Source organism: Epinephelus lanceolatus, chromosome 1 (genome assembly GCF_041903045.1).
Source record: "Epinephelus lanceolatus isolate andai-2023 chromosome 1, ASM4190304v1, whole genome shotgun sequence".
NCBI lineage: Eukaryota > Metazoa > Chordata > Actinopteri > Perciformes > Serranidae > Epinephelus > Epinephelus lanceolatus.
In genome coordinates this window covers 49,430,847-49,457,646 of record NC_135734.1, presented here as the reverse complement: position 1 = coordinate 49,457,646, position 26,800 = coordinate 49,430,847, and the positions used below count along the sequence as shown (strand labels likewise).

Here is a 26,800-nt window from a genome sequence, read left to right as displayed (position 1 = left end):
CTCCTCTCCTCTCCTCTCCTCTCTCCTCCTCCAGTCCTCACCACTCCCAGCAGTTGGAGTTTGGACAGCGGTACAAGAGAAGCCCTTCCCTTCCTCTCCGCTCATGTTGGCAGTGTCATGGCGCCTCCGGTTCCTCCACGAAACCTTCCTCATGGTATGTCACTACTATGAACTTTGTGTGTGTGTGTGTGTGTGTTGAAGTGTGTGTGATGAGTCACTTGTACTTTCTGTTATGGATCTGTGTATATATGACTGCATGCATGTGTATATTTATATATATTTTTTATACTGTGTTAATGAGTTTGTGTCTACGGCTCCAGCTGAGTCCCTCTGCAGTGTTTATGTGTCAAAGCTTCAAAATTCACGAGTGGGATATTTACTGATGTATTTTATGTTGTGGAACAAAACATGACCGTCTCCTAAGCTTGTGTAACCACAGACCTTCTTTCAGGTATCCAACCAAAAACCCATTCAAACACCTACTGACTTCAAGACAAAGTAACTGGGACCACATACACCTGATCAGCCACAAAAACAAAATGTCTAAAAAGTAGGGGTGTCCCCGACTAAGAATTTTCATAGTCAAATCTGATTTGACAGATTTTTCCTTTAGCCGACTAATCGTTGAATCATGTTGTTTTCCCCTCATTGATTAATGAGCTCATTTGCTTCAGTTTCCGCTCCAGAGAAAAGAGCTAAAACACCCACATAAACAAATGTAATTCTTCAGTAAAAGTAAAAGGGTTATCATTTTATCTTTATCTTTATTCCTTTCACTTCATCAAGGTATAATGCTTTAGATGAGCGCAGACGCGCTGCACAGCCGGAGACAGCCCTCCGTTCCGAAACACCGCCATTCTGAACCACCCGCACTCCGAAACTGATTTTCAAGTCCATATGGAGTTTCCTGCATCAAACACTGCTGCACGCTCTCCGGCCACACTCGCACAATTCTGAAATTCGTTGTACTACAAAAGCTTGAAATGAACGTTCAACTCATTGTTTTGTATTGAAAATATGTCACTGTCTTCATTTATTATGATTAATTTCACTAGCAGCTAACACATTTAAAAAGAGACGCTTGTCAAGTCTTTTATACGTGCGCTGTCCGTGGTGCTGAAATCCTCACTCCCTGCTGCACTGGTCAGACAGACTAGTGATAATAAATAAATAAAAAATCAGAGTCTATCAAGAAAACAATCAGCGGTGAAATTCGTTTCAAGACACTTCAGGTAAACAAATAATCCTTCAAAAAAGTTTGATTTGAGAGCACGTACCTCCTCCAAAGTGTTCGTTTGTGTGCTCCGCCACTGTAAACCACCATAAGCCTCGATGCTGCTCTGATGGTCCTGCAGCGCACTCACTCACCTCCGCTTATTTGGATCGAGCAACTGGGTGATTTATTCATGCTTAGTAATGATTATGCCTACTGATTAAACGCACGCTTCATTTTCAATTTTTTATTAACAGAAATTAGGCTGATGTTTGTATCAAAATAGGCTATATATCATGAATTACTAGAAAACAAATACATTCAATGTCAAATCAAGATGTTCAGCAGCAGTGAGCACCCCCATATAGTCAGAATGGTACGGTCTTGTTTCATAACCACATTTTGCAACGATTCGATGGCGAGACTGGCAGTCCAGTCAGACTTCTCCGAATCGAATCACCGCATCATTGACTATTCGGGGTCACCCCTACTAAAAATGAAAATAACATGAAAACTTCTGCAAATATCTTTTTTTGTTTGACAGATCAGTTGTAAAGAAACAGCCTCATATTACTCACTAGTGAGTAATATGTTTTATAGAGAGAGACACCCACAAAGCCACAGTGTAATTCAAACACTGACTCAGACATTGTTTCTGGAACGACACATTGCTTCTGAGTTTTTCATTTTTTGATGCATCATATAAAATACTGCATTGACGCGTATAGTGTAAACTGTGGTGGTGTCAAAATGTTCAAAGGTGCATGTCTTAAACCAGGCGTGACAGTGATCGGGATGACTTTGCACTCTGTTGCACTCCCGATATTGATGCACCAGTGAAAGCTGAGAGGTGTCAGGTTTCGACTGATGTTGACTTTAAACAATGTGAAATGCTGCCTCAGAGGTTTTCACCCTGACCAGAATACAGCTCTCTGAAGAAATAATAAATACTTATTGTGGTCATATTTCAAGATATTGAACATTGTGCAACATATTGTAAACCAGCAGCTTTAATACAAAACAATCTGTATCTGACTTTTAACCTAAAACAATATTGTGAGAACCCTGTTGCTGAGGCAGCGCCAAAACCTTAGATTTGTAAATGGTTTGTAAGGCAGGAGATAACTGTTTTAGCAGCTGGAGGCGGATTTTTATAATTGTTTTCAATGAGAATTAAGCTTCTTGTGTTACTACTCGCCTCACGGTTCTGTGATCTAGGCGCCTGGCGTTTCCTTGAGTTGAAAAAACTTCAACTTAGAGCTGAGAAGTGCCCCTCATCATCTCCACTTTTTTCTCATCATCCAATCAGAGGATTTGAGAGGCGGGCCTTCTGTGGTGGTCACGACAACAAGTTTACAGTTAAACAATGGAGGAGAAACTGGTGGTAGCGGCTGCTGGATACACAGAGCTATATGACTTTACAAACAGCCGTTAGCACCATCTCAAAAGAAAACAGCAGGCGTGGAGGCAGATAAGTGCAGTACTGGAGACATCCATGATGGAGGAGAAGCTCCTGGACCAACTGGTGGTACTCCCCATGATCCAGCCTCTTTTTTAAGGTCTCATGTACCCACACAGATCTCTGTTTATCTGCTGACAGCCTCTCACCCTCAACCAGAGCTACAGACAGTACCCTCTGACAGTGAGAAGCCGACTGAACGTGGAAGAACTCAGACATAGTGTTGAAATCGCACCTTTTTTTTTTCTTGAAGCATCTCAGACGGCTCATTCTCTGTTTTGTAAATGGTTCAACATTTTCATAATGTATTTTTTTACGTGAAGAGAAAAGGAAAAATGTGTGGCCATTGTTATTTTGAGGTTATTAAGCAATGGTTTTGCTGATCCGGCCCACTGGAGGTCCAACTGGGCTGTATGTGGCCCACAGACTAAAATGAGTTTGACACCCATCTTAAAGGGATAGTGCACCCAAAAATGAAAATTCAGCCATTATCTACTCACCCATATGCTGAGGGAGGCTCAGGTGAAGTTTTAGAGTCCTCACATCACTTGCGGAGATCCAAGGGGAGAGTAGGTAGCAACACAACTCCACCTAATGGAGGCTGACGGCGCCCCAGATTCAAACGTCCAAAAACACATAATTGAAACCACAAAATATCTCCATACTGCTCGTCCGTAGTGATCCAAGTGTCCTGAAGCCCCGACATAAAAAGTAGTTTGAACTCTGTTTTTAGCCTCATTGTAGCTCTGACTCTGTGCATTTGCGCGAGACTGTGAGACATGGGCACCGCGTTCATGTGTGTTCACATGCTTTTGCTGGTCTCACGCTCAAGTGTGCACACGTGAGCACGGTGCCCAGTGTTATTGGACATTTGAATCTGGGGCGCCGTCAGCCTCCATTAGGTGGAGTTGTGTTGCTACCTCCTCTCCCCTTGGATCTCTGCAAGTGATGTGAGGACTCTAAAACTTCACCTGAGCCTCCCTCGGCATATGGGTGAGTAGATAATGGCTGAATTTCCATTTTTGGGAGCACTATCCCTTTAAACTCTCAGCACATGAAATCAAAACTGTCTGCATGACTTTATACCATGATGGGTAAGAGAAAAAGTATTTTTTTACATTTACAGTGTATTTTGGTTGAACTCTTTTTGTTTTACATTTATTTAGCCGACAGTTTAATCCAAAGTAACTTTCAACAAGTGCATTCAATCCCATAAAGTGCAGGACTGTTGTTGTTGTTTGTCGATCAGCAGCTCTCGTTTGAAAGAAGTTGAAAAAGATTTTTTTAGAATCCAAACTGATCGACCAGTGTAGCAGCTACAGATAAAGAACTCCCCCAAACCTGGAGTTTAAAGGAGTTAATAGGCTGTTTGAAAGAAACACCTCCCTCTCCACACACTCCTCCACCTCCTCTCTGCTCCTGCTTTCCCTCCCAGTCCTCCAACCCCACCTCTACTTCCTTCTTTGTCCCCCCTTCTCTTCCCGTCTTTCTGTCCTCCAGCTCCTCCTTCTTCTCCCACCTCCCGCTCCTCACTTCTCCCTCCTTCTCCTCCTCCTCCTCTTCCTCTGCCTCCTTCTCTTCTTCTCTAGTCTGAGGTGTGTGTGTGTGTGTGTGTGTGTGCATCTCTCTCAGTCAGTCCTGCTGTGTCTCCCCTGTAGGGCAACACCTGTCGATGCACTTTGATGCTTTCCACCACCAGGTCAGCGACCTCCCTCCAGCTCTCCCTGCGCGCTCCTTAAGAAAGGTACCCTCCTCCTCCTCCTCCTCCTCTTCCTCCTCCTGCTCCTCACTCCTGCTGTTGGTCTGGATGACTGTCCGTCTGTCTGTCAGTGTGCACTCCCCACGAAATGCACATTACTGTCTGAGTGCATTTCTGTGTGTCCATTTTTGTTTGTTTGTTTGTTTGTTTGTTTGCCTCTGCACATGATGACTCTAGATGAAACTTATTTTTTTGTGCAATGAAGGTGCTTTTTTCATATAGAATTATATCAGGAACTAAAACTTTCAGGATAAAAATAACTGAACAAATGTGATGTCCTAGTGCATTTGCAGCTGGAGGACTTTGTAAAAGTTTTCAAACAAAATTAAAATCAGCCTGTCCCTGTGTGTTTTTCCAAATCCAAAATGTTCCTCTCATCTTGTTCTTAATGTTCTGACACTAAACAAAGTTCACAGTTGGGTTTCTAAATGTTGAAGTTAAAAATAATCTGTGAGATTTCAGGATGCCGTACGTCACCGCAACAAATCAAAACATCAGCAAAGGACATCTCTCTTGTGGTTGTTTGTATTTTCTGTTTTCCACAGCAGACACCTTCCTCTCCTTCTCTGGTTGTTGTCCTGTTTTCTGTCCCTTTTTCAGTTTATATAGTTTTTATTCCTGATGTACTTTAAGCATGTGACTTACTCAGCTTTTTCTGTACCTTTTTTCATCCAATGTTTCCTTTTGGAGTGACATGTTCTGTGTTTGCACCACAAGTCTACATTTGAAAAGTAATAATAATGATAATGATAATACGGGTTAGAAGCAAAACTAAATGTTGGATGGAGCAAGCTTTGTGTCATCAACTTGGTTATTGCTAATAAATTGTCTCTATAATAATAATAGGCAATAAAAGGTAAGGTGTTATTAAAGGTATACTATGCAGGAATTGTCAGTTACTATTTGTGAACAGTATAAAAGATTCTGCAGATACCGTCACACACTGAGAGTCAGTCTTAGTCATGATTAAAGCCCCTTTGCACAAAACACCCGCTGACATCTGACTGTATTGTGTTAGTATTAGTATTATTTTTAGTTATGGTATTAAACGGCTCTGACCTCAATCGGCAATAATGGAAATACAGCACCCGGATGAACTCGTTAATTTTAGATGCAACGACACGGCCTCACAAAATACCATCATTCCAAATTAGTCTGCACCGAGTTTGAGGGACTGAATAAGTTAAAGATTTCAAAAGAAGTAACCATCATGAAGTTTTCACTGGCGTCCATTCTTCTGTTTACTAAACTGTTTCCCACCCTGTCTGTGACGTTAAATGGATACAGGAGTTAAAAAGAGAAAAACAGAAAGTTATACCCTGCATCAGCTGCAGGGCTGATGCAGGGTATAACTTTTAAGAGCGATAACTTCTGTATGAGTCTATACATTGTTTTTCAGGAACATCCTGTATAGTACATCTTTAATGCAACTGATGAATAATGTTTTATGGATTATTCAACAATTGTTTTCATCAGTTAAGTAAAGTAAACTGTTCTGTATCACGGTGGATACCATTTTAATTTTCTTTCTGATCCTTCATTATGATTAGATCATGACTGAAAACTCAGCTGAGTCTAAATGGCTGTGATGTTTGCATAAATCTGTCAAAGGGTGCCGTCACACATAAGTGAAAATAACACCAGCAAATATTTGCCTCCCGTTCACTTCCATTCAATGCAAACAGAGGGGTGAATAAAACATTTGCAAAGCAAATTCACATCTTTGCCTTGAGTTCACTTCAGCTTTGGTGAACTCTGACCAGTAAAGTCGCGGCTTCAACCAATAGATTAGATAGATAGATTAGCTATCTCCCAATAAATAGTCTGTCAAATGCAGTATGCCAGGCATGTCCAGAGTGCTTCCCAGGGGCCAGTTGTGGCCCGCAGACTGATTTTAAATGACCCGCAGCTTGTTGCTGTCCAGCACACAATACTGGTTAATAAAGCAAGAACACTGCATGTTTGCATTCACCTCATGATTACAGGAGCATCACACAGTTTGCAGATATGCACTGAGTAGGAAGTATGGCAAGGAACAGAAAGCAAACAAGCAAACGAATGGTTAGCTAACAGCAGTCATTTCCTGTTTGGTAGCACACTTGGCCACGGCTAAGAATCATAAAGTCCACAGTGAGGGCTGCTGCTGCCTTTAGGAACTTAGGAAAGTTTAAAACTTTTTCACTGACAGATGAAACAGTTGTGTTTGTCCCATCTGTGTGACATTTTTTTGATAACACAAGTAATGCAAGAAACAGCTGGCCCCATGTATTTTCACTTTATCCAATCCGGCCCCCGTTCAGAGAGAATGTCTTACTGTATCTGCCGCACTGAGTCATAACTTAACAATCTGCTGCTTTCCAAATGACATACTTTTTCTTTTTACTTCAAATTTCATGCTACCAGTTGTGACAGTTGTATGAGCAAGAAGGTCGAAGTTCAAGGTGCTGTTTTATGATGACGTAGTATACACTTTATAGGTGCAACTGCTATATGTACTATATGTAAATTAAAAAGAAAAAATCTGCCTGGCTGGTAGTGAGTCGGGAGGCAGGCATGGTACCCAAGAAAATGAAAAATGTACCAATCACATCATATTTTGTGTCGACTGTCACTTTGGCAGGTGATGGTCACTCATGTGTGACCGTACCCTAACACTAGCTGTCCCTTTTAACTCCTTTTGTTTGTATCTTCTTCTCCTCTCTCCCCTTTTCCCTCTCCTCTGTCTCTCCAGTCTCCTCTGCACCCTATACCTGCCTCGCCCACCAGTCCACAGTCCATCCTGGATGGCAGTAACTCCACCTTGTCAGGCAGTGCCAGCTCTGGAGTCTCCTCCCTCAGTGAGAGCAACTTTGGCGGCCCCGCCTCCTCCTCCGACCCCCCGGCCAGCCGCACAGACACCCTGGAGTCCGCCCCCAGCAGTCAGGCCTGGACCACCGACCAGGAAGACCTGGACTCACCTTACCAGCCTGTCAGGTACAGCGTCTCCGAGCCTGAAGTCCTGGACGGAGTCAAACCCCCGCCCTGCCGCAGCCACTCCGCCCCGGGAGGCGTCGCCCCAGCCCAGGCAGGGGGCCAAATCCAGCCCCAGGCTCCGGTCTCGGCCTCTACTGGAGCTCCACAACAACCACAGCAGCAGGATGGGCTGCCGCACCCCCAACACCACTACTACCACCACCACCACTTCCACCCACACTACATCCCCCACCACCCCCCTCTGTACCACCTCCACGAGCCTCCTCCAGCCCTGCCCCCCAAACCCTACCTCAGAGAGGGCTGTATCCCTGAAGAGGACCCCCTGAACACCCAGTCCGCCCCCCCTCCTCCTGCACCCCGGCCCATGCCACGCAAGATCTCCCAGCCCATAATCGCAGCAACCAAGGATGAGCAAGCTAAAGTGGCGTGGGAGCACGGCATCAGTGAGGAGTGAGACGCCGACTGGTGATTCATAGAAACTTGTAGAATTGAAATAAACAGAGTAAAAACTCTTTTCAGGGGAGAGCGAAAAAGAAGTGAGAGAGAGAGCCGAACTCAAGCTGAGAGATGAAGTGATGCTGCTCCTGCTCCAATAACCAAACTAATCAAAGATGAAGGCTGGAATGATCGACGCCCATCTCATCCTCAGCAGCGCCACCGACACCTGAAACATGTTTAACTTTAAGCAGACGACACGTTGCTATACGAGCTTGATTTGTTTGGTTAAATCCAGAAATATTTAAATCCATCACAATAATGTCCATATTTCTAAATTCTGTCCCACCTCCACTGAATTTGCACAGACAGGTATCTATATTATGGATTTTATTTTTATGGATAACATTATACAAACATGATCATTCAGAAGGTTAAAGATTTAAAAAAAAGGGAGAGAATTATTCCGTGTAATGACCTCGCTCTGAAGATGTTTTGACAAGCAGCACTTTAACAAAGAAACAGAGCCCCAATCATAGAAGAATAATTATAATTACACATATTTTTTATGAATGCAGTCAAAGGAGAGACAGTTATCGGCGGCTGTGCTGCTGCATGAGGATAAAGTGAGGAACTCACTGAAAACAAAATTAAATGATTTAATAATGAAGACCTGTGTTCCACCTGAGTCCTGAACAACCAATCGAACCACAAATTGAGGCTGTAAATCCTCCTCCATGTCATTCATCAGATAAACAGCTGGAACCATGAGAGACGACGGCCGAAAAGTATTTATATTTTCCAACAAAAACATCAGAGTATGTAGATAAATGTAACACAGTATATAGAGGTATATAAATATGATTTATATTCAATTCTTATACTTAAAATTGAAGGTGAAACTTACGCAGACATATGCAAGATAAATGGCTTCCTGAGCCGTCGGTAGCTGCTCGATGATTCATGACGTGCACTTGTTTAAACGGACAGGATGCTTCACACACAAACACTCGCAGGGTTTTGATGCTGAAGCTGCTGAAAATGTTGCGACCCCCAAATTCATGACGTTACAAAAGCCTGTGAAGGATTTTCTTTAAGCTGAGGAGGCGTTCAAGGGAAGAGGCGTCACATTTGTAGAGAGTATTAACGATAATAAATACACACTTTTTGCCATTTTTTTTATGAAAGTAATGAAATGTAATGACTGATGTACATTTTTTTAATCAGGAAACAGTTTTGTATGCATGTTCATTCACTGACGGTTACAGTCTAAACAGAGACGATCCCCTGAGGTGAATCACAGGACGCACTGGAGAACTGAAGTTTTACCAACAAGGTTTATCTCAATGAAACTGGAGTAAAAGTACTGTGAAGGATTATACTTTTTTATTTTGTTTGTTTTTGTTTTACAAATGTGAAACTTTTTACTTTTAGCCACCGGCTCAGATTATGTTCATGCTGTCGTCTGTCTCATCACTCCTCTCCTCTTTGTTTGAAGTGAGCAAAACTCAACTGTGAACAGCTGTTAGCTCACCTGGTTTAGCTTCTGAACTACTGTGTGATGTTTGTGTCACAACCATTTAATATGCTGAGTGTTTTCTGCCTGATGCTGGATCAGATTCCAACCAGAGAAGTACACGATGAACTTTAACCTTTGTAGGAAGAGAGTTTGAGTGCAGTCAGTTTAGTGTCCACAGACCTCATGAAGGGCACAGGAAACTCGGTCGTGAGTTTATAACTTTAAATATGTTAAAAGAAAGTTTTCACTCAGTCCCTGTTACGACTCACAGAAAGGCTCATACAATGAAGACTAAACAATGAAGGCGAGCTCCAAACCAAGTCTGATAGCCCGGCCAAAAAAGAAGGAACAACACCCACCAACCCACAAAGAGTTGCTATGATCTGGCCTCTTCGCTCTGATCTAAACCCACACGGAAACTAACAGAAATAATGCCATAAGAACAGGACTACCAGAGGCATCAAATAACAGAACAAAAAAAACACCAAAGCCTGTCAGGCACACCCAACAAGCTGCTGTAGAGGCCGGAGAAAAGAAGAGAGAAATGGTTCATACCATTAGTAGGTAGGGGTCTGCACACCATTTGACACTTAGCCTGCAGATTTGCCAGCATTTGCACGAAATTCTAGCGGCAAAAGCGGCATATATGTCACCACGACCACATGGTCCATACAAACACAAACAAGTGAAGGTAGACTGATAAGACAGAGAGCTGATGATGTCATTCAGGGTAACATAACATCCCATTATGACCATCACTGGTTAAGCCACCGCGGATTTTGCTCTGGAGGCCACTATTGATGTTTATTTTGTCAGCTCGCTTGGCAGCATGGTTGCTGCCGCTGCCTCACTCCATTTAAACAACTGTAATAATAATAATACATTTTATCAAAACATCCCAGTGTCACCTTACAGAGTTTAAAAAACAAAAGACATAATTTAAACAGACACATATAACAGCTGGGATAAAAACAGCTCTCCCGACCATCGCTGTTACATGTTAAGCACTGGCGCCTGAAATGGAGCGGACTCTGTGAACCAGTCCTTACTCCTCCAACCAGATCCACCTCAGCCTCAAGCACATGCATGTACACATCATAACCAGCAAGAGGGGGAGCATGTAACGTGTGATATAAACTACAGTGACCACATGTTTTTAGGAAATTACTGAACCTGTTTTTTAAATTACATTGTATGTTTGTGAGGCTTCTCTAAAGATTTATATCTTCAGCAGGAACCAGTGGGCATGGAGCCACAGACAGGGTGAGGAAGTCAGAGAGTTTTACAAGAAACAAAATATATAATAATGTCAGCCGCATCGTAGAAATGTCGTCATTATACAGTTAATTATCACCATGTTTGTTTCCATCTGCTTATCCTGCTTCAGATGAAATGTTCATCTCCTCTCTGCGTGTTTCCTGTGGTGTGTGGTTGACAGAAGGTGCAATTTATCATGACAACTTTCCATTCAGCTCGTTGGTTTTGCTGCTGTGCATGCCAGTTCACTGACGAAATGTCATGCAGCCACATTAGGATGTTATCAGATCCAGATGTTTTTCCTGCTGAGACAAGTTGAAATGTGTAAAGCTGTCCTTTAGTCTGGATTATTTACCATGAAAATCAGAACTGAAGAATTTAATTCATATTTCAGTCACAACTGGAACTAAACAAACAGAGCTTAAGCTGTGAGGGTTTAGGGGACAATTTTTAGAAAACCTCAGAATCCTAAGAATTTTCTTAGAATTTCGTCACTAGGAGCAACTTTTTTTTTTTTTTTTACTAAGCAGCTTTGTGAATACGACCCCCGGTGTTTCGTCTAACTCCACACGTCCCATTTTAAATGCATTTCTAAATCCAGTGTCTGAAATCATTCCTTACATTATAAATCCCCAACAGAAAACTCTATGTATTATTTATATATTTGAGATCTGGGACTGTTAACATTAATCATCTTGACTGTAAATAAGCCCTCTGTCACTTTAGGAACAAAGGGGACGCATTGCATTAATGACTTGCAGAGACACTGATATTCAGATTTTTGTCATGTCTGGTTGCAGGGTGTGGTAATGGAGAGAAGTAGCCTCTGAGTTACTTTGAATTCTGTTGAAACACTCACACAGCTGAGGCAGGATGAGTGTTAAGATCAGATTTGAGGTTTTAGAGGGTTAGCATACTGTGCTTACTGTTTGTGCCTGTTTTTCTCCCTGCCTGAAGTGTAGACCCACCCAGCAGATGTCACTGGCAGGTTTGAGTCAGAGTGTTTACACAGGTGGACTTTTTAAATTATTTCTTGGCATGGCTGCAAATTGTTTCCCTCTTTCTGTAAAGCACTGTGGTCCCAGCGCAGATCTGTTGTTCAGCTCATGACTGAAGTGCAGCTAAGAGGTTAGAGGTGGATTCACAGGATTTGACGGGAATGAGACTTTCAGTCTGTGCTGTTACACCAGTGTTGGTTAAGTGTGTGAGTTTTATCATATCAGGAGAGAGTTTGCACAGAGGGAGGAGAGATTGTTTGGCCATAACATTATGTTGCAGGTCACACAGTGAGCTGACAGTGGTAAATGTATTAAATATAAAGGCCTCTCAGTGTTCAGTTTATTAGGTATGTCAAGCCAATGCAGTCTAATACAAGAGTTATGCAGTGAATCCTCTTTCATGAAGGTTATAATGTTTGTGTTTCTGTTGTTTAGCCTACACCCACTGATACACATAGAGTGGACACAATAATAGAAATACCTCTCACCACAAACTACATCCTCCAAAATGATCATAAAGTTGAATAAACACCTCTCCAAAACAGTTTCAGCAAAAACTGAACATTATAATGTTCATGAAGGAGGATTTACTGCAGGGCTGTATTTGTCTTTAGCTCGGTGTACCTAATAAACTGGCACTTATACGCAACCCTCATGTTAAAAAAAAAAAAAAACAACTAGGGCTGTCAAACAATTCATTTTTGTAATCACGATTAATCACTGAATTTCAATAGTTAATTGTGATTAATCTCACTTGGTATCGCAGCTTTAAAATTCCATGATCTTGTGTTTCAAATCAGTTTTGAAGTCCATACTGAAGAGGTGAAGCAATTCTTACCAGAGTGTTTTGATTGGGATCAAATGAATGCAAAGAAATTTACTTTATAATCTTGACTTTTAGATTTATTTATTTCAAATCAGTGCTGCGCTGCTACAACAGTGTGCTCCAAGAGACAAAATAGCAGCCATTAACCCACTGAGCATACTGTAGACTTACTCTTGTCTTTTTAAGGGAGGGGGCAGGGGATCTTTTGGGGGACATAGCACCTCAACAGTATACGCCCTAAAGAAGTACTATATATCACCTGAAAGCTAGAAACCTGAAGATTAATTTGAGATGCAGCTCAGCACTGTGTCAGGTTACTCTAGTCATAAATCTGTAATAAACACTGCATGCAAAGAAGTCAATAGTTTGTGCTCAAAACTGTGATGGATGAACATAAAGTGGATGTGTCTGTGAAGGTTAGACTCATCAGGACCCACAGGAATTCAGAGATCTTGCAGTGAGAGGTCAATGGACCTCTGTGAAAATGCTGTTTTTCCCTCACCAACATTTAGCCTAACTTTGGAGCATTATGTGACCCCCTCCCTGAGAAGCTAGCATAACATGGTACCACTGGATTTTAAAACGCAGCCAACTATAGACTCTCAAAGACAGGCGGCGGCAAAAGTGTTATGTTTGGACCTTAATCACACTTTCACACGTTAACACTGACAGCCCTGAAACGAACTTAAATTCCTGCAGTCAGTTATCTAACCCTTCACGTGATTGATTGGTTGTGTCTTTGTGTGGGGAAAAAACTATGCAAAGCTATTTGTGATCAGGATTTATTTTAATCAGTGTCCAGTTTTTTGTTCCTGCAGTAAATGCATGATTAAGAGCAGAGAAATTTTGCTGCAGTCTGGTACTTCATAAAAGTGATAAGTAAGTGTCCTGTAAGTAAACCTTATTCTGTGGGGAAGTGAACAGAGGAGGGAAAATTACACAGCGTGACTTTGTAAACAGTCTGTGAAACTATGACTCTCACTTAGCGATGCACCAGTTAGACTAGCAGTGAGCATGCTGTGACACTAAAACCACTCAACACACTTGTTTGTATGTCTTTGTTTTCTGTAAATTCTGTGATGGATAGAAAGAGGAGGGATGTGAAGGGAGAGCAGATATTCAGTGCACGGAGGAGACGGGTTGATTACTGTGTACATAAACAAGGACAGAGTGTATTTATACCGATCATAAAGGGCAAACCTTGTATACATGTAGATTGTGATTGTCTCGCCTTGTACTTTCTGATGTAAAACTGTTTTTAAACCTAGACAGCAGCAAACAACACAAGAAGTTCCTTTTGTCTAATTATTCCGATTATTTCAGGGCAGCTGAGGGGAGGTTTATTATTATGTTTTGTGTATTTTGCATCAATGACAAACCCAGATAGTGAGTTACTATGATGGTATTCCTTTGTACAATGATGCTAATAAGTATTTCTTGTATATAAAAGTCTTTATTGTGTTAGCATGGGTATAAACTGTGACGTGTATGACAGTAGATGTAAATACTCACGTTTTTTTCCTACTCACTAAACAAACTGCTGTGTTGTGGATTCATGATTAATGACAAACAATAAACAATAATGTTTTATTGACTCAGCTCTGATTCGACCTGCATTAATTTCTCCTCTTCTTTGATCAAGTTAAACTGGAAACCCAGCGGTGGGAGAAGAATTCACACCCTCTACAGAAGTGAAAGAAGGAAAACTACAGTGTAAAAATACTAATGTAAAGTACTACATTCAAAATATGGAGAGAGGTGAGAGAATTCCCACACACTGTGCTATTATTTGCTATAAACTGTATTTGAATAACACATTTTGGTTCTTAGACCTTCATCACTTTACCAAATGAAGGTCTAAGCACATAAATTCTCATCTCTTTCCTGTGGACATTTTCCTTCTATGCAGCTGTCTACAAGTTATTAAGCAGGGATCCGACAGTCATTAAAAACCTGTAAAAGTCATGGAATTTCTTGATCACATTTTCCAGGCCTAGGAAAGTCATGGAATTGTTGAAAATCCTGGAAAGTTTTGGAAAAGTAATGTAACATAATAGCATTTTTTTTTTTTTGTCTGTAGCTGTCGATGTAACGTAATATACTGTGTGATGTTTTGCCAGACCAGTGGGACAAGAAAAAAAATCCTTATTATAGATCCTTGAAAACTCATGGAAAAGTTTAATTTTGTCCATGAAAATGTGTGGGGACCCTGACTGAAGGTGTGCTGAGCCTTCACATTCTACATGAGTAAAAGTACAAACGTATTTACAGTGAAAATGTACAGGTGTTGTTTGACAGACTGGTCCCTTTTGAAGAGTTAAATTATTGAAATATTATTACTGATGCTTTAACATGTAAGCCACTCTTAAAAGCTTTTAAAAATGAATTTAACAGAGCTGGACAGCCACAAAAAAGATTCACAGGCTGAGATCAATGCCAAAAAATACCAATTTATTCAAAACAGCACTGATGATAGTCAAGGACTGAAAACTTTGCTGCTGTTTGTATCACTTTTTATTATTTTTTACACTTTGAGCACACTTCTTTGTCTGCACAGAGGATCTGAATAGAATTTTTTTACATTATTTTTTAATTTTGCCATTGATCTCCGCCTGTAAAACTTTTTGTATGGCTGTCCAGCAGTTGAATTGGTGTGTGGGTATTTCTTCTGCCATCCTCTCTTGATTGACCATTGAACCCTAAAGAGGTGCAGTTTCTCAGCAGCCTGAAGGAGGTGAAAGGTAGAAAATGTCATAGTAGACTATGTCATACATGATGTCACTGTATAGTGATTGTTTTAAAAAAAAAATCATACAATGTAATAAAAATGTTATAGTATATTATGTGAAAAAATATCATAGTATAGTATATCAAAAAATGGCGTACTATGCTATGTAAAAAAAAACATATATACATATATATACATATATATATATATATATATATATATATATATATATATATATATATATAACCCATATGAATAATGAAAAAACGTCATAGTACAGTATGTCATCATAAATGATGAAAAAAAAGTCATAGTATAGTATGATTACTGATTACTGTTAATTTACATGTCTGTCCGTCCTGGAAGAGGGATCCCTCCTCAGTTGCTCTTCCTGAGGTTTCTACCGTTTTTTTCCCCTGTTAAAGGGGTTTTTTGGGGAGTTTTTCCTGATCAGCTGTGAGGGTCATAAGGACAGAGGGATGTCGTATGCTGTAAAGCCCTGTGAGGCAAATTGTGATTTGTGATGTTGGGCTTTATAAATAAAGTTGATTGCTTGATTGATGTTGATATGAATCATGAAAAAATGTCATAGTGTAGTATGTTGAAAAAAATCATGAAAAAACATCATAGTATAACATGTCGATATAAATAATGAAAAATGTCAAACTAATGTATGTCGTCATGAATAATTTAAAAAAAAACAGCATAGTATAGTATGTCCTCATAAATCATTAAAAAACATCATAGTATAACATGTCGATATAAATAATGAAAAATGTCAAACTGAAGTATGCTGTCAAAAATCCTATAAAAATGTCATAGTATAGTATGTCGTCAAAAACCATGAAAAAAAGTCATAGCATAGTATGTCATCATAAACGACAGACAAACGTCATAGTATAGTATGTCGTCATAAATGATGAAAAAAACGTCATAGTATAGTATGTCGTCCAAAATATTATAAAAAACGTCATAGTATAGTATGTCATCATAAACGATAGAAAAACGTCATAGTATAGTATGTCGTCAAAAATGATGAAAAAACGTCATAGTATAGTATGTCGTCAAAAACCATGAAAAAAAGTCATAGTATAGTATGTCGTCATAAATGATGAAAAAAACGTCATAGTATAGTATGTCGTCCAAAATATTATAAAAAACGTCATAGTATAGTATGTCGTCATAAACGATAGAAAAACGTCATAGTATAGTATGTATAGTAGTATAGTAGGTAGAAAACCACAGTTCGCAGGATATCAGTAACGCTGCCACTGAGGAGGAGGGGGTAGTAAGAGAGGATGCAGGTGACACTGAGGCCAGTATGCTAGCCAGAGAAAGAACTATGGAGCAAAAGGTTAGAGTTAGATGGCCTAGAGCAAATGACAGTAAAGAATGGGAGATAGTTAATAGAGACTTGTCAGTAATCTTGAGTAGGCTTAGAGGAAATGCAATACAAAGGTTAGAAAAGATGGGAGATATAATGTATTCATATGGTGTAGAGAGGTTTGGGGTGCATGAGAGAAAGAGGAGTGAGAGGGTACAGTCAGGTAAGTATAGGCGGCAGAGAGAAATAGAGAAGTTAGTCAAGGAAAGGAGACAGTTAAGAAAGCAGTGGAAAAAGGCTACAGAAGAAGAAAGGGAGGGAATTAAGGTGTTGCAAGAGGAGTTGAGGAGCAGGCTAGCAGTTCTTAGAAGGGTGGAGCATCTCAGGAAAAAGAGGAGGAAGAAGGAATATGCTAGGACAGGTTTTTTCAGGGACCCTTTTAAGTTTGTTAAAGGATTGTTCAGCCAGGAAAAGGGAGGGCAGCTTAAAGCAGAAAGGTTAGAGGTTGAAGAATATTTGAGAAACACGTATTCAGATTTGGAGAAGAATAGGATAGTAGGTTTCCCACCTGATATCCCTCCATTAGGAGGGATAGAGCATGAGATGGATGTCAGGCCACCTAGGTGGAAGGAAGTTCAGGAGGTGGTCAGGCGTGCAAAGGCTTCTTCGGCCCCAGGGCCTAATGGAGTCCCCTACCGGGTTTATAAAAGTGCGCCTGATACCCTTAAATTTTTGTGGAAACAGCTAAGAATAGTTTGGGAAAAACAAATTATACCAAGAGCATGGCGTAGGGCAGGGGGTGTCCTCATTCCTAAGGAGAAGGAGTCTGTGGACCTTAGCCAGTTCCGGATGATTTCTCTCTTGAATGTGGAGGGGAAGATTTTCTTTAGTGTAGTAGCGCAGAGACTAGCTAGCTACTTAGAAAGGAATAGCTTAATAGATACCATGGTGCAGAAGGCAGGAATACCAGGTTTTTCAGGGTGTTTAGAGCATACTAGCATGATCTGTCACACAAGTATACTGTCTGATATTAATACATACTTTCAACATATTGTACCACAGTAGCCAGAACTATAACTATAATATTATTACTTTCATTAATGTTGTTGTAAGCTACTGTCATTACCTGCATCTCTCTCTCTCTCTCTCTCTCTCTCTCTGTCTCATTGTGTCTTATGGATTACTGTTAATTTATCATGCTGATCTGTTCTGTACGACATCTATTGCACGTCTGTCCGTCCTGGAAGAAGGATCCCTCCTCAGTTGCTCTTCCTGAGGTTTCTACCGTTTTTTTTTTTCCCCGTTAAAGGGGTTTTTTTGGGGGAGTTTTTCCTTATCCGCTGTGAGGGTCATAAGGACAGAGGGATGTCGTATGCTGTAAAGCCCTGTGAGGCAAATTGTGATTTGTGATATTGGGCTTTATAAATAAAATTGAATTGAATTGAATTGAATCTGGCACCAGATTCAGGCAGCGAAGATTAACAAAAGGGACCTACATGTAATATTTTTAGATCTTGCAAATGCGTTTGGTTCAGTACCGCACAGCCTCATTTGGAGTGCGTTTGACTACTTCAGAGTGCCACAGGTAGTTGTTAACTTAGTGAAAGCATATTTTCAGGATATTAGGTTGTGTCTAAGTACAGCAGGTTTCACAACAGGTTGGCAGAGGCTAGAAATAGGCATCATGGCAGGGTGTACAATTTCTCCATTAGCATTTACTATGGCAATGGAAGTAATCATCAGGGCTTCTAAGTGGGTGGTAGGTGGGGAGAGACGGCAGAATGGGTTGCATCTTCCACCAGTTAGGGCTTACATGGATGACATGACACTGGTGACCACAACAATGCCATGTACAAAGAGGCTACTAGAGAAGGTAAATAAGAACCTCAAGTGGGCCAGCATGAAAATCAAGCCTAGTAAATTTAGAAGCATCTCGATATGTAGAGGGAAGTTAAGTGATAGGAAGTTTGTCATAGATGATGAGGACATCCCAACAATTAGGGAAAAGTCAGTAAAGAGCTTAGGTAGGTGGTACAATGTAGAGTTGAATGATAAGGAACAGGTGGTGAAATTTAGAAAAGATGTGGCTGAAGGATTGGATAGAATAGATAAATCAGAACTTCCAGGAAAGTTGAAGTTGTGGTGTTTGCAATTTGGGCTATATCCTAGGTTAATGTGACCATTGTCAGTTTATGAAATTCCAATATCTGTTGTGGAGAGAATGGAAAGGTCGGTTAGCTCCTACATTAGGAAGTGGTTGGGCGCTCCTAGGTGCCTAAGTAGTGTTGCATTGTATGGAAAAGGGATACTTCAGCTGCCAGTATCTAGTTTAACAGAGGAATTTAAATGTACCAAGGTCAGGACAGAGCTCTTGTTATCTGGGAGTAAGGACGTGGTAGTTAGGAGTGTGGTTCCAAATCCAACCAAGGGGAGGAAGTGGAACCCAAGATCGGCAGTTCAGGAGGCAGAGGCAGCTCTTAGACATGCAGAGATTGTAGGTAATGTTCAGTTTGGCCGGGGAGGCCTGGGGCATGGCTCAGGTAAACCGGTATGGAATACAGCAGGCCTCAAAGATAAAAGAAAGCTGGTTGTAGAACAGATACGCAGACAGGAAGAGATAGTAAGGGGTGCAAAGGTAGTGGCCCAGGCTAAACAGGGACAGTGGTTGAATTGGGAAAGTGTAGAGAAGAGGAAGCTTAGTTGGAGGGACCTGTGGAGTATGGAGGAGAATCGTATTAGATTCCTGGTAGGGGCTACATACGATGTGTTACCAACCCCCCAGAACCTAAAACTGTGGGTAAATGAGGACCCATCATGCCCATTGTGTTCACGTACCGCAACTTTAAAGCATATTTTGTCAGGCTGTAAAGTTGGCTTGTCACAAGGCCGATATACATGGCGACATAATCAGGTGTTGAAATGTTTAGCTGCAGGCATCGAAGGGAAACGAAGACAGGTGAATTCAGAAGGTGTTAAGGATAGGGGCTTAGTAATTCAGTTTGTCCGTGAGGGAGAGAAATACAGAAGGGATAAGTTAGTGAGGAGGCAAGGGTGTGGCCGCCTAGAAGGTGCTTGTGATTGGGAAATGCAAGTAGATTTAGGGGGAAAGCTTGTTGTTCCTCAGGAAATAGTCTGTACCAGGCAGAGGCCTGACTTAGTGTTGTGGTCAGTGAGTCAACAGATAGTTTATTTCATTGAGCTGACAGTTCCTTGGGAAGACTCAGTGGAAGAAGCCTATGAAAGAAAAAAGCTTAGATATGCAGACTTAGGAGCAGAAGCTGAGCAGCGAGGATGGAAGACTAGGATTTGTCCAGTGGAAGTGGGATGTAGGGGATTCATAGCAAGATCAACTGTCTCACTCCTGGGGGAACTCGGAGTGCGGGGACAGAATTTGAGGAAGACAGTGAGGGAAATGTCAGATGAAGCAATTAAATGCAGCCAGTTTATCTATTACAGAAGAAATAATGTCAGCTGGGGGCCAGCAGGGGGAACTACTAAGCAGGGCACATAACTCCTTGAGATCAGGTGGAGAGATCCACTTCCTGTCAGGAGAAATCCAGGAAGAGGAAGTATTTAAGTGTGGGAGTGGCCTATTGGAATCCATTTTGTTTGAGGCCATGCGGCAAGGTGAGTGTGCTTGCTGATCCTGTAAGTCCAGTTAGCTCCTTTAACTTTAGCTTATATTGTAGTTATGCTATGTAGTGTGTGAAATAGAGTATGGTGAATGTGACAGGAAAGCTAGTATCAGCATTGCTTCTGCCTGGAGCTCGCATGTATGGAGCCTGGGTTTGGTTGAAGATGGCAGTGCTGTTTGGGCTGAGAAAGCCATGTGTAAGTAAGAAGGAAATCCAGGAAGAGGAAGGTTATTTAAGTGTGGGAGTGGCCTATTTGAATCCATTTTGTTTGAGACCATGCTGCAAAGTGAGTGTGTTTGCTGATCCTGTGAGTTCATTTATCTCCTTTAACTTTAGCTTACATTGTAGTTATGCTATGTAGCGTGTGAAATAGAGTATGGTGAATGTGCTAGTAAAGGTAGTATCAGCATTGCTTCTGCCTGGAGCTCGCATAAACGGAGCCTGGGCTTGGTTGAAGTTGGCAGTGCTGTTTGGGCTGAGATCACTGTCCAGCCTCCTGGAGGTGTCATTGTTGTGAGGGCTCGTCCTGGGGAGGTAGACTGTACAGCCTAACCCGGCGGGGGAGTGTGATAGCCTAACAAGGCTTCCTTCCCTGGGTCTACCTCCTCTGTGGTAGTATAGGTAAGGTAAAGGAGGTTGTTCGGTTAGTGAGGGGAGCAGTGAGACCTGGCATTAGGGGAGTGTCTCTGGGACGCCAGAGATCACTGTCTAGCCTCCTGGAGGTGTCGTGGGACTAAATAGACGAAACACCGGTGAAAGGAGGTTCCCACCCGATGACCCCAAAGACATGCTAGTTATCACTGCTCACGGGTCTGTATAGTTAAGCCTTGCCATAATAGCTTATTGTAGGGCTTTTTTTTTTTTTTTTTATTATTATTAGAGCACAAACTTCTTGTGTTTATTTGAATTGAATGTCGTCAAAAACCATGAAAAAAAGTCATAGTATAGTATGTCGTCATGAACGATAGAAAAACATCATAGTATAGTATGTCGTCAAAAATCATGAAAAAACGTCATAGTATAGTATGTCGTACAAAATATTATAAAAAACATCGTAGTATAGTATGTCGTCATAAATCATGAAAAAACATCATAGTATAGTATGTCGTACAAAATATTATAAAAAACGTCATAGTATAGTATGTCGTCATAAACGATAGAAAAACGTCATAGTATAGTATGTCGTCATAAATCATGAAAAAATCGTCAAAAGTATAGTATGTACTCATAAACGATAGAAGAATGTCATAGTATAATATGTCGTCATAAATGATGAAAAAACGTCATAGTATAGTATGTCGTCATGAACGATAGAAAAACATCATAGTATAGTATGTCGTCAAAAATCATGAAAAAACGTTACAGTATAGTATGTTGTACAAAATATTATAAAAAACATCGTAGTATAGTATGTTGTACAAAATATTATAAAAAACATCGTAGTATAGTATGTCGTCATAAATGATGAAAAAACGTCATAGTATAGTATGTCGTCAAAAACCATGAAAAAAAGTCATAGTATAGTATGTCGTCATGAACGATAGAAAAACATCATAGTATAGTATGTCGTCAAAAATCATGAAAAAACGTCATAGTATAGTATGTCGTACAAAATATTATAAAAAACATCGTAGTATAGTATGTCGTCATAAATGATGAAAAAACGTCATAGTATAGTATGTCGTACAAAATATTATAAAAAACATCATAGTATAGTATGTCATCATAAATCATGAAAAAACATCATAGTATAGTATGTCGTACAAAATATTATAAAAAACGTCATAGTATAGTATGTCGTCATAAATCATGAAAAAACGTCATAGTATAGTATGTCGTACAAAATATTATAAAAAACGTCATAGTATAGTATGTCGTCATAAATCATGAAAAAATCGTCAAAAGTATAGTATGTACTCATAAACGATAGAAGAATATCATAGTATAATATGTCGTCATAAATGATGAAAAAACGTCATAGTATAGTATGTTGTCATAAATCATGAAAAAACATCATAGCATAGTATGTCGTCATAAATGATGAAAAAACGTCATAGTATAGTATGTCATCATAAATCATGAAAAAACGTCATAGTTTAGTATGTCGTCAAAAATCACGAAAAGACATCACAGTATAAAATGTCATCGTAAACAATAGAAAAAAGTCATAGTATAGTATGTCGTCATAAATGATGAAAAAATGTCATAGTTTAGTATGTCGTCAAAAATCACGAAAAGACGTCACAGTATAAAATGTCATCGTAAACGATAGAAAAAAGTCATAGTATAGTATGTCGTCATAAATGATGAAAAAACGTCATAGTATAGTATGTCGTTATAAAAGACAGAAAAACATCATAGTATGTCATAAATGATGAAAAAATCGTCAAAAGTATAGTATGTACTCATAAACGATAGAAAAATGTCATAGTATAATATGTCGTCATAAATGATGAAAAAACGTCATAGTATAGTATGTCGTCATAAATGATGAAAAAACGTCATAGTATGTCGTCATAAATCATGAAAAAACATCATAGTTTAGTATGTCGTCAAAAATCACGAAAAGACGTCACAGTATAAAATGTCATCGTAAACGATAGAAAAAAGTCATAGTATAGTATGTCGTCATAAATCATGAAAAAACCTCATAGTATAGTATGTCGTCATAAATCATGAAAAAACCTCATAGTATAGTATGTCGTACAAAATATTATAAAAAACGTCATAGTATAGTATGTCGTCATAAACGATAGAAAAACGTCATAGTATAGTATGTCGTCCGAAATATTATAAAAAACGTCATAGTATAGTATGTCGTCCAAAATATTATAAAAAACGTCATAGTATAGTATGTCGTCATAAATGATGAAAAAACGTCATAGTTTAATATGTCGTCAAAAATCACGAAAAGACGTCACAGTATAAAATGTCATCGTAAACGATAGAAAAAAGTCATAGTATAGTATGTCGTCATAAATGATGAAAAAAACATCATAGTTTAGTATGTCGTCAAAAATCACTAAAAGACGTCACAGTATAAAATGTCATCGTAAACGATAGAAAAAAGTCATAGTATAGTATGTCGTCATAAGTCATGAAAAAACGTCATAGTATAGTATGTCGTACAAAATATTATAAAAAACGTCATAGTATAGTATGTCGTCATAAACGATAGAAAAACGTCATAGTATAGTATGTCGTCTGAAATATTATAAAAAACGTCATAGTATAGTATGTCGTCCAAAATATTATAAAAAACGTCATAGTATAGTATGTCGTCATAAATCATGAAAAAACTTCATAGTTTAGTATGTCGTCAAAAATCACGAAAAGACGTCACAGTATAAAATGTCATCGTAAACGATAGAAAAAAGTCATAGTATAGTATGTCGTCATAAATCATGAAAAAACGTCATAGTATAGTATATCGTTATAAAAGACAGAAAAACATCATAGTATGTCGTCATAAATCATGAAAAAACGTTATAGTATGTCGTCATAAATCATGAAAAAATTGTCAAAAGTATAGTATGTACTCAAACGATAGAAAAATGTCATAGTATAATATGTCATACAAAATATAAAAAATGTCATAGTATAGTATGTCGTCATAAATGATGAAAAAACGTCAGTACGGTATTTTTGATGACAAAAAGTGTTATTAGTATGTTATATAAAAATGTCTGAAGCCATTAAATTAGTCCTAAAATATGTTGAATTCCATTCATACTTAATTTAGTGAGACGATCTTAAAGCAGAAGATGCATGAGACTAATGGAGTGTCACAGCTCTTTTCTTTCAAGATAAAAATAAACTGTCGCACCATTAAAGTACAAATTCATTTATTTTCATTCAACAGCGCAGGTATTCACTATGAAATGGAGTTGTAGTCCCTTTAATTCTGCACTGAAAAAAACAAACAACAAAAACAAAACAGCAGTGCATTCCTGAAGTGCAGTTTGGGGTTTTTTTACAGCAAAAAAAAGACATGAATAAAATGCAATTACAGATTTTGCAATGACGAATCAAAGAAAAGGTCAGCAAATGTTTTAAGAGGAAAGAAAAGCATAATAATGATTAAAATTAATTGCCGATTTGACACATGTAAAACATAATTTTTCAATTTAAAAGCATACAATTTTTTTAATATGGCACGAATAGAAAAAAAATGCTTTTTCATACTGTAACTGGTAAACTTTTACTTGGCCCTTAAAAATATTTATAAAAATACAATCCAAACAAGCTCCTCCTTAGTGTGCACTGTTTTAGTGTCAGCATTTATAAGATTACAGAAATCATCTTGGACCTGTCAGACTCCTACAGTGGTACACAAGTAATAATAAAGCAGTAATAATAAAAAAAACCCTCTCATACAGTACATTATATGTAAAAATAATTTAAAATAAATGCTCTCAAAGACAGAATATTTAAAACAAGCTTAAGATCGGTCACATCGAGCTGAGCTTTGACCTTTTTAAGACATAAAACTAGTGAGATGTTTTTTAAACACTTTCTCTTTAGAATCCAGTTCACAAGGCAGGCACAGTCTTTGTTCCTTCAGTTAACAGAGGTGGCACTAAGGCACACATGTGCAAGTATCAAGTCATAACCTTCTAGTCTTGAGCAAGACCCAAGTCACTGTGGTGAAAATCAAGCAAGTCGAGTCAAGTCATTGATTGCTCAGGTCAAGCAAGTCACAAGTCAAGTCATACTCACAAACTCATAAAGATAATGTAACTTAAACTTTACCCAGTGGTGGATTGTGACATAACACATTTACTCAGGTACTGTCATTACAACTCTGACCTCTACTCCACTACATTTATCTGACAGCTTTAGTTACTAGTTACTTTACAAATTACGGTTTTGCACTCGGAACATATGAAAATGTTCAAGTACAGCTGGAACAATAAGTCAATTATTGAATTAACAAAAAATAAATTTGCCACTATTTTGATAATCATCTAATCCATGTCATGAATACCAAGTCGAGTCTTTCATCAGTGTGAGTCAAGCAAGTTTCAAGTCCTCAAATTTGCAATTCGAGTCCCCCACCTCTGTCAGTTAGTCTTTGCTACATTCATGTTCATAACAATCTCAAGTCTAAAGACACAGTTGGTCTCCATCTCTTCCTATCAGGTCAGTAACAATCCTCTACATTCAATCCTCAGACTGAACTCAGTCGCCTGTCAGTGCATCAACACTGCTCCTGCTCAACTTTTAACCATTTTAAAAGGACAATAAAAAAAACAGCACCAAACACTTATTGCCTTATTTCACAAGCTGCACGTTTTTGCTGATGTTTAAAGGCACTGCGTGGTTAAGAGACGGATCTGCTAGTCTGTCACCTGATTGTTTACATTTCTGTCCTCTTTGGTTTGAGCCTCAGAGTTTTTGGAATTAAACATTTGGATCTGACATGATCAACATGGCTATTTAAAAAACGTACCACAAGTCTCTTAAGTTATCGTTGTCTCACTGATTTCATTTCATTCACTTTGTTGAGTTTCTATGTAGTTTCATCTCATACATTTAGCTGCTATAGTGTCCTTAACAACAGTCCAGTGGAGAGTTACATCTCCACTTTTCACAGACACGAGTGGGACAGAGACAAAATACAATGAGATACATGCATGAGATGGAGAGAACGATAACATAATGACATCAAACAAAAAAACAACAAAAGCAACATTGAGCATTCAGAAATGTGTTGACTGTGTTGAGTTACAGCCACCTGAGAAACAGAAAAATTCCTGTAAGATACAACCTTTGTTAAACTTTAGGGCTGCAGCTATCAATTTTAGTAATCTGAGTATTCTATCAATTATTATTGTGATTAATCGAGTAATCGCATTAGAAATACTGCTTGTGTTCATTAAATTACTTAAGCTTTATTAAGCTTTATTTAAGGACGCTAGTAACATATAAAAGTCCCTGAAATGAGAGAAATGAGCAACAAATTTGTTTCCTTCTTTGAAAGTCGAAGTGTCAACTCTCATGCAATAAGCGTCATGCAAATGACTGATTTCACACGCACTCACACTCTTTTTCCCAGGAAAAACTCTATTTGAATCTTCATTATAAAAAACGGCAGGTAGATTTTTGACAATTAGTTTCTAGTTCTACAGCGTAAGTAACGAAAGCAGGTTGTGTAACAGAGGCTTCTTAGTAAGAAAATTATTCGAGTTACTCAAGGAATCGTTTCAGCCCTATTAAAACTTTATCTGTCAGACTGGCTGAGAGTCTTTGGCCCTTTAGGAAAATGTAGATTGTAACGCCGATCCACCTTGTATAACACGTATTTTGCCAATACACACGCACTCGCACCACTAAACATCTTGTGAGTTGAGTGGCTGCGCTGAAGGATCTTCAGAGGATGTCTCCTGGTTGCAGGAACCATTTCCCGTGAGGCACGAGCCGTTTCCCGTGTTGCAGGAACCATTTCCTGTGTTGCACAAACCATCTTCCTGCAGAGGGGAGCCTGCAGCAAAGGACATGTAATATATATATATATATATTAAGTAAAGTCAAATTTTATATCACCCAAACATTGATTTGGTGGCCGATCCGAAAACATGAAATGCAAGATAGAACATTTTTTATTATCCTTCAAAAAAGTGTTTGCAAACAGTTGATACTGGAGGTCGATTGAACAGTTTGTCTGAATGGTT

At 39.2% G+C, this 26,800-nt stretch overlaps 2 protein-coding genes across 12 annotated transcripts in view; one reads left to right on the top strand and one right to left on the bottom strand.

Annotated features, from left to right (window-relative positions):
* Window positions 1–9,724, top strand: part of dock3 (dedicator of cytokinesis 3) — a 308,157-nt gene extending 298,433 nt beyond the window's left edge. For all 9 annotated transcript variants that reach the window (XM_078171836.1, XM_078171839.1, XM_078171833.1 and 6 more), the window contains 3 exons: window positions 35–154; window positions 4,331–4,416; window positions 7,163–9,724. In XM_078171836.1, coding sequence (XP_078027962.1) covers window positions 35–154; window positions 4,331–4,416; window positions 7,163–7,858 — 902 coding nt within the window. In that variant the 3' untranslated portion in view covers window positions 7,859–9,724. The remainder of the gene's footprint in view (window positions 1–34; window positions 155–4,330; window positions 4,417–7,162) is intronic.
* Window positions 9,725–23,954: 14,230 nt separating this feature from the next.
* LOC117256874 (butyrophilin subfamily 2 member A2-like) overlaps window positions 23,955–26,800 on the bottom strand; it is a 52,046-nt gene continuing 49,200 nt past the window's right edge. For all 3 annotated transcript variants that reach the window (XM_078171769.1, XM_078171772.1, XM_078171765.1), the window contains one exon: window positions 23,955–26,610. In XM_078171769.1, the coding sequence (XP_078027895.1) occupies window positions 26,459–26,610 (152 nt within the window). In that variant the 3' untranslated portion in view covers window positions 23,955–26,458. The remainder of the gene's footprint in view (window positions 26,611–26,800) is intronic.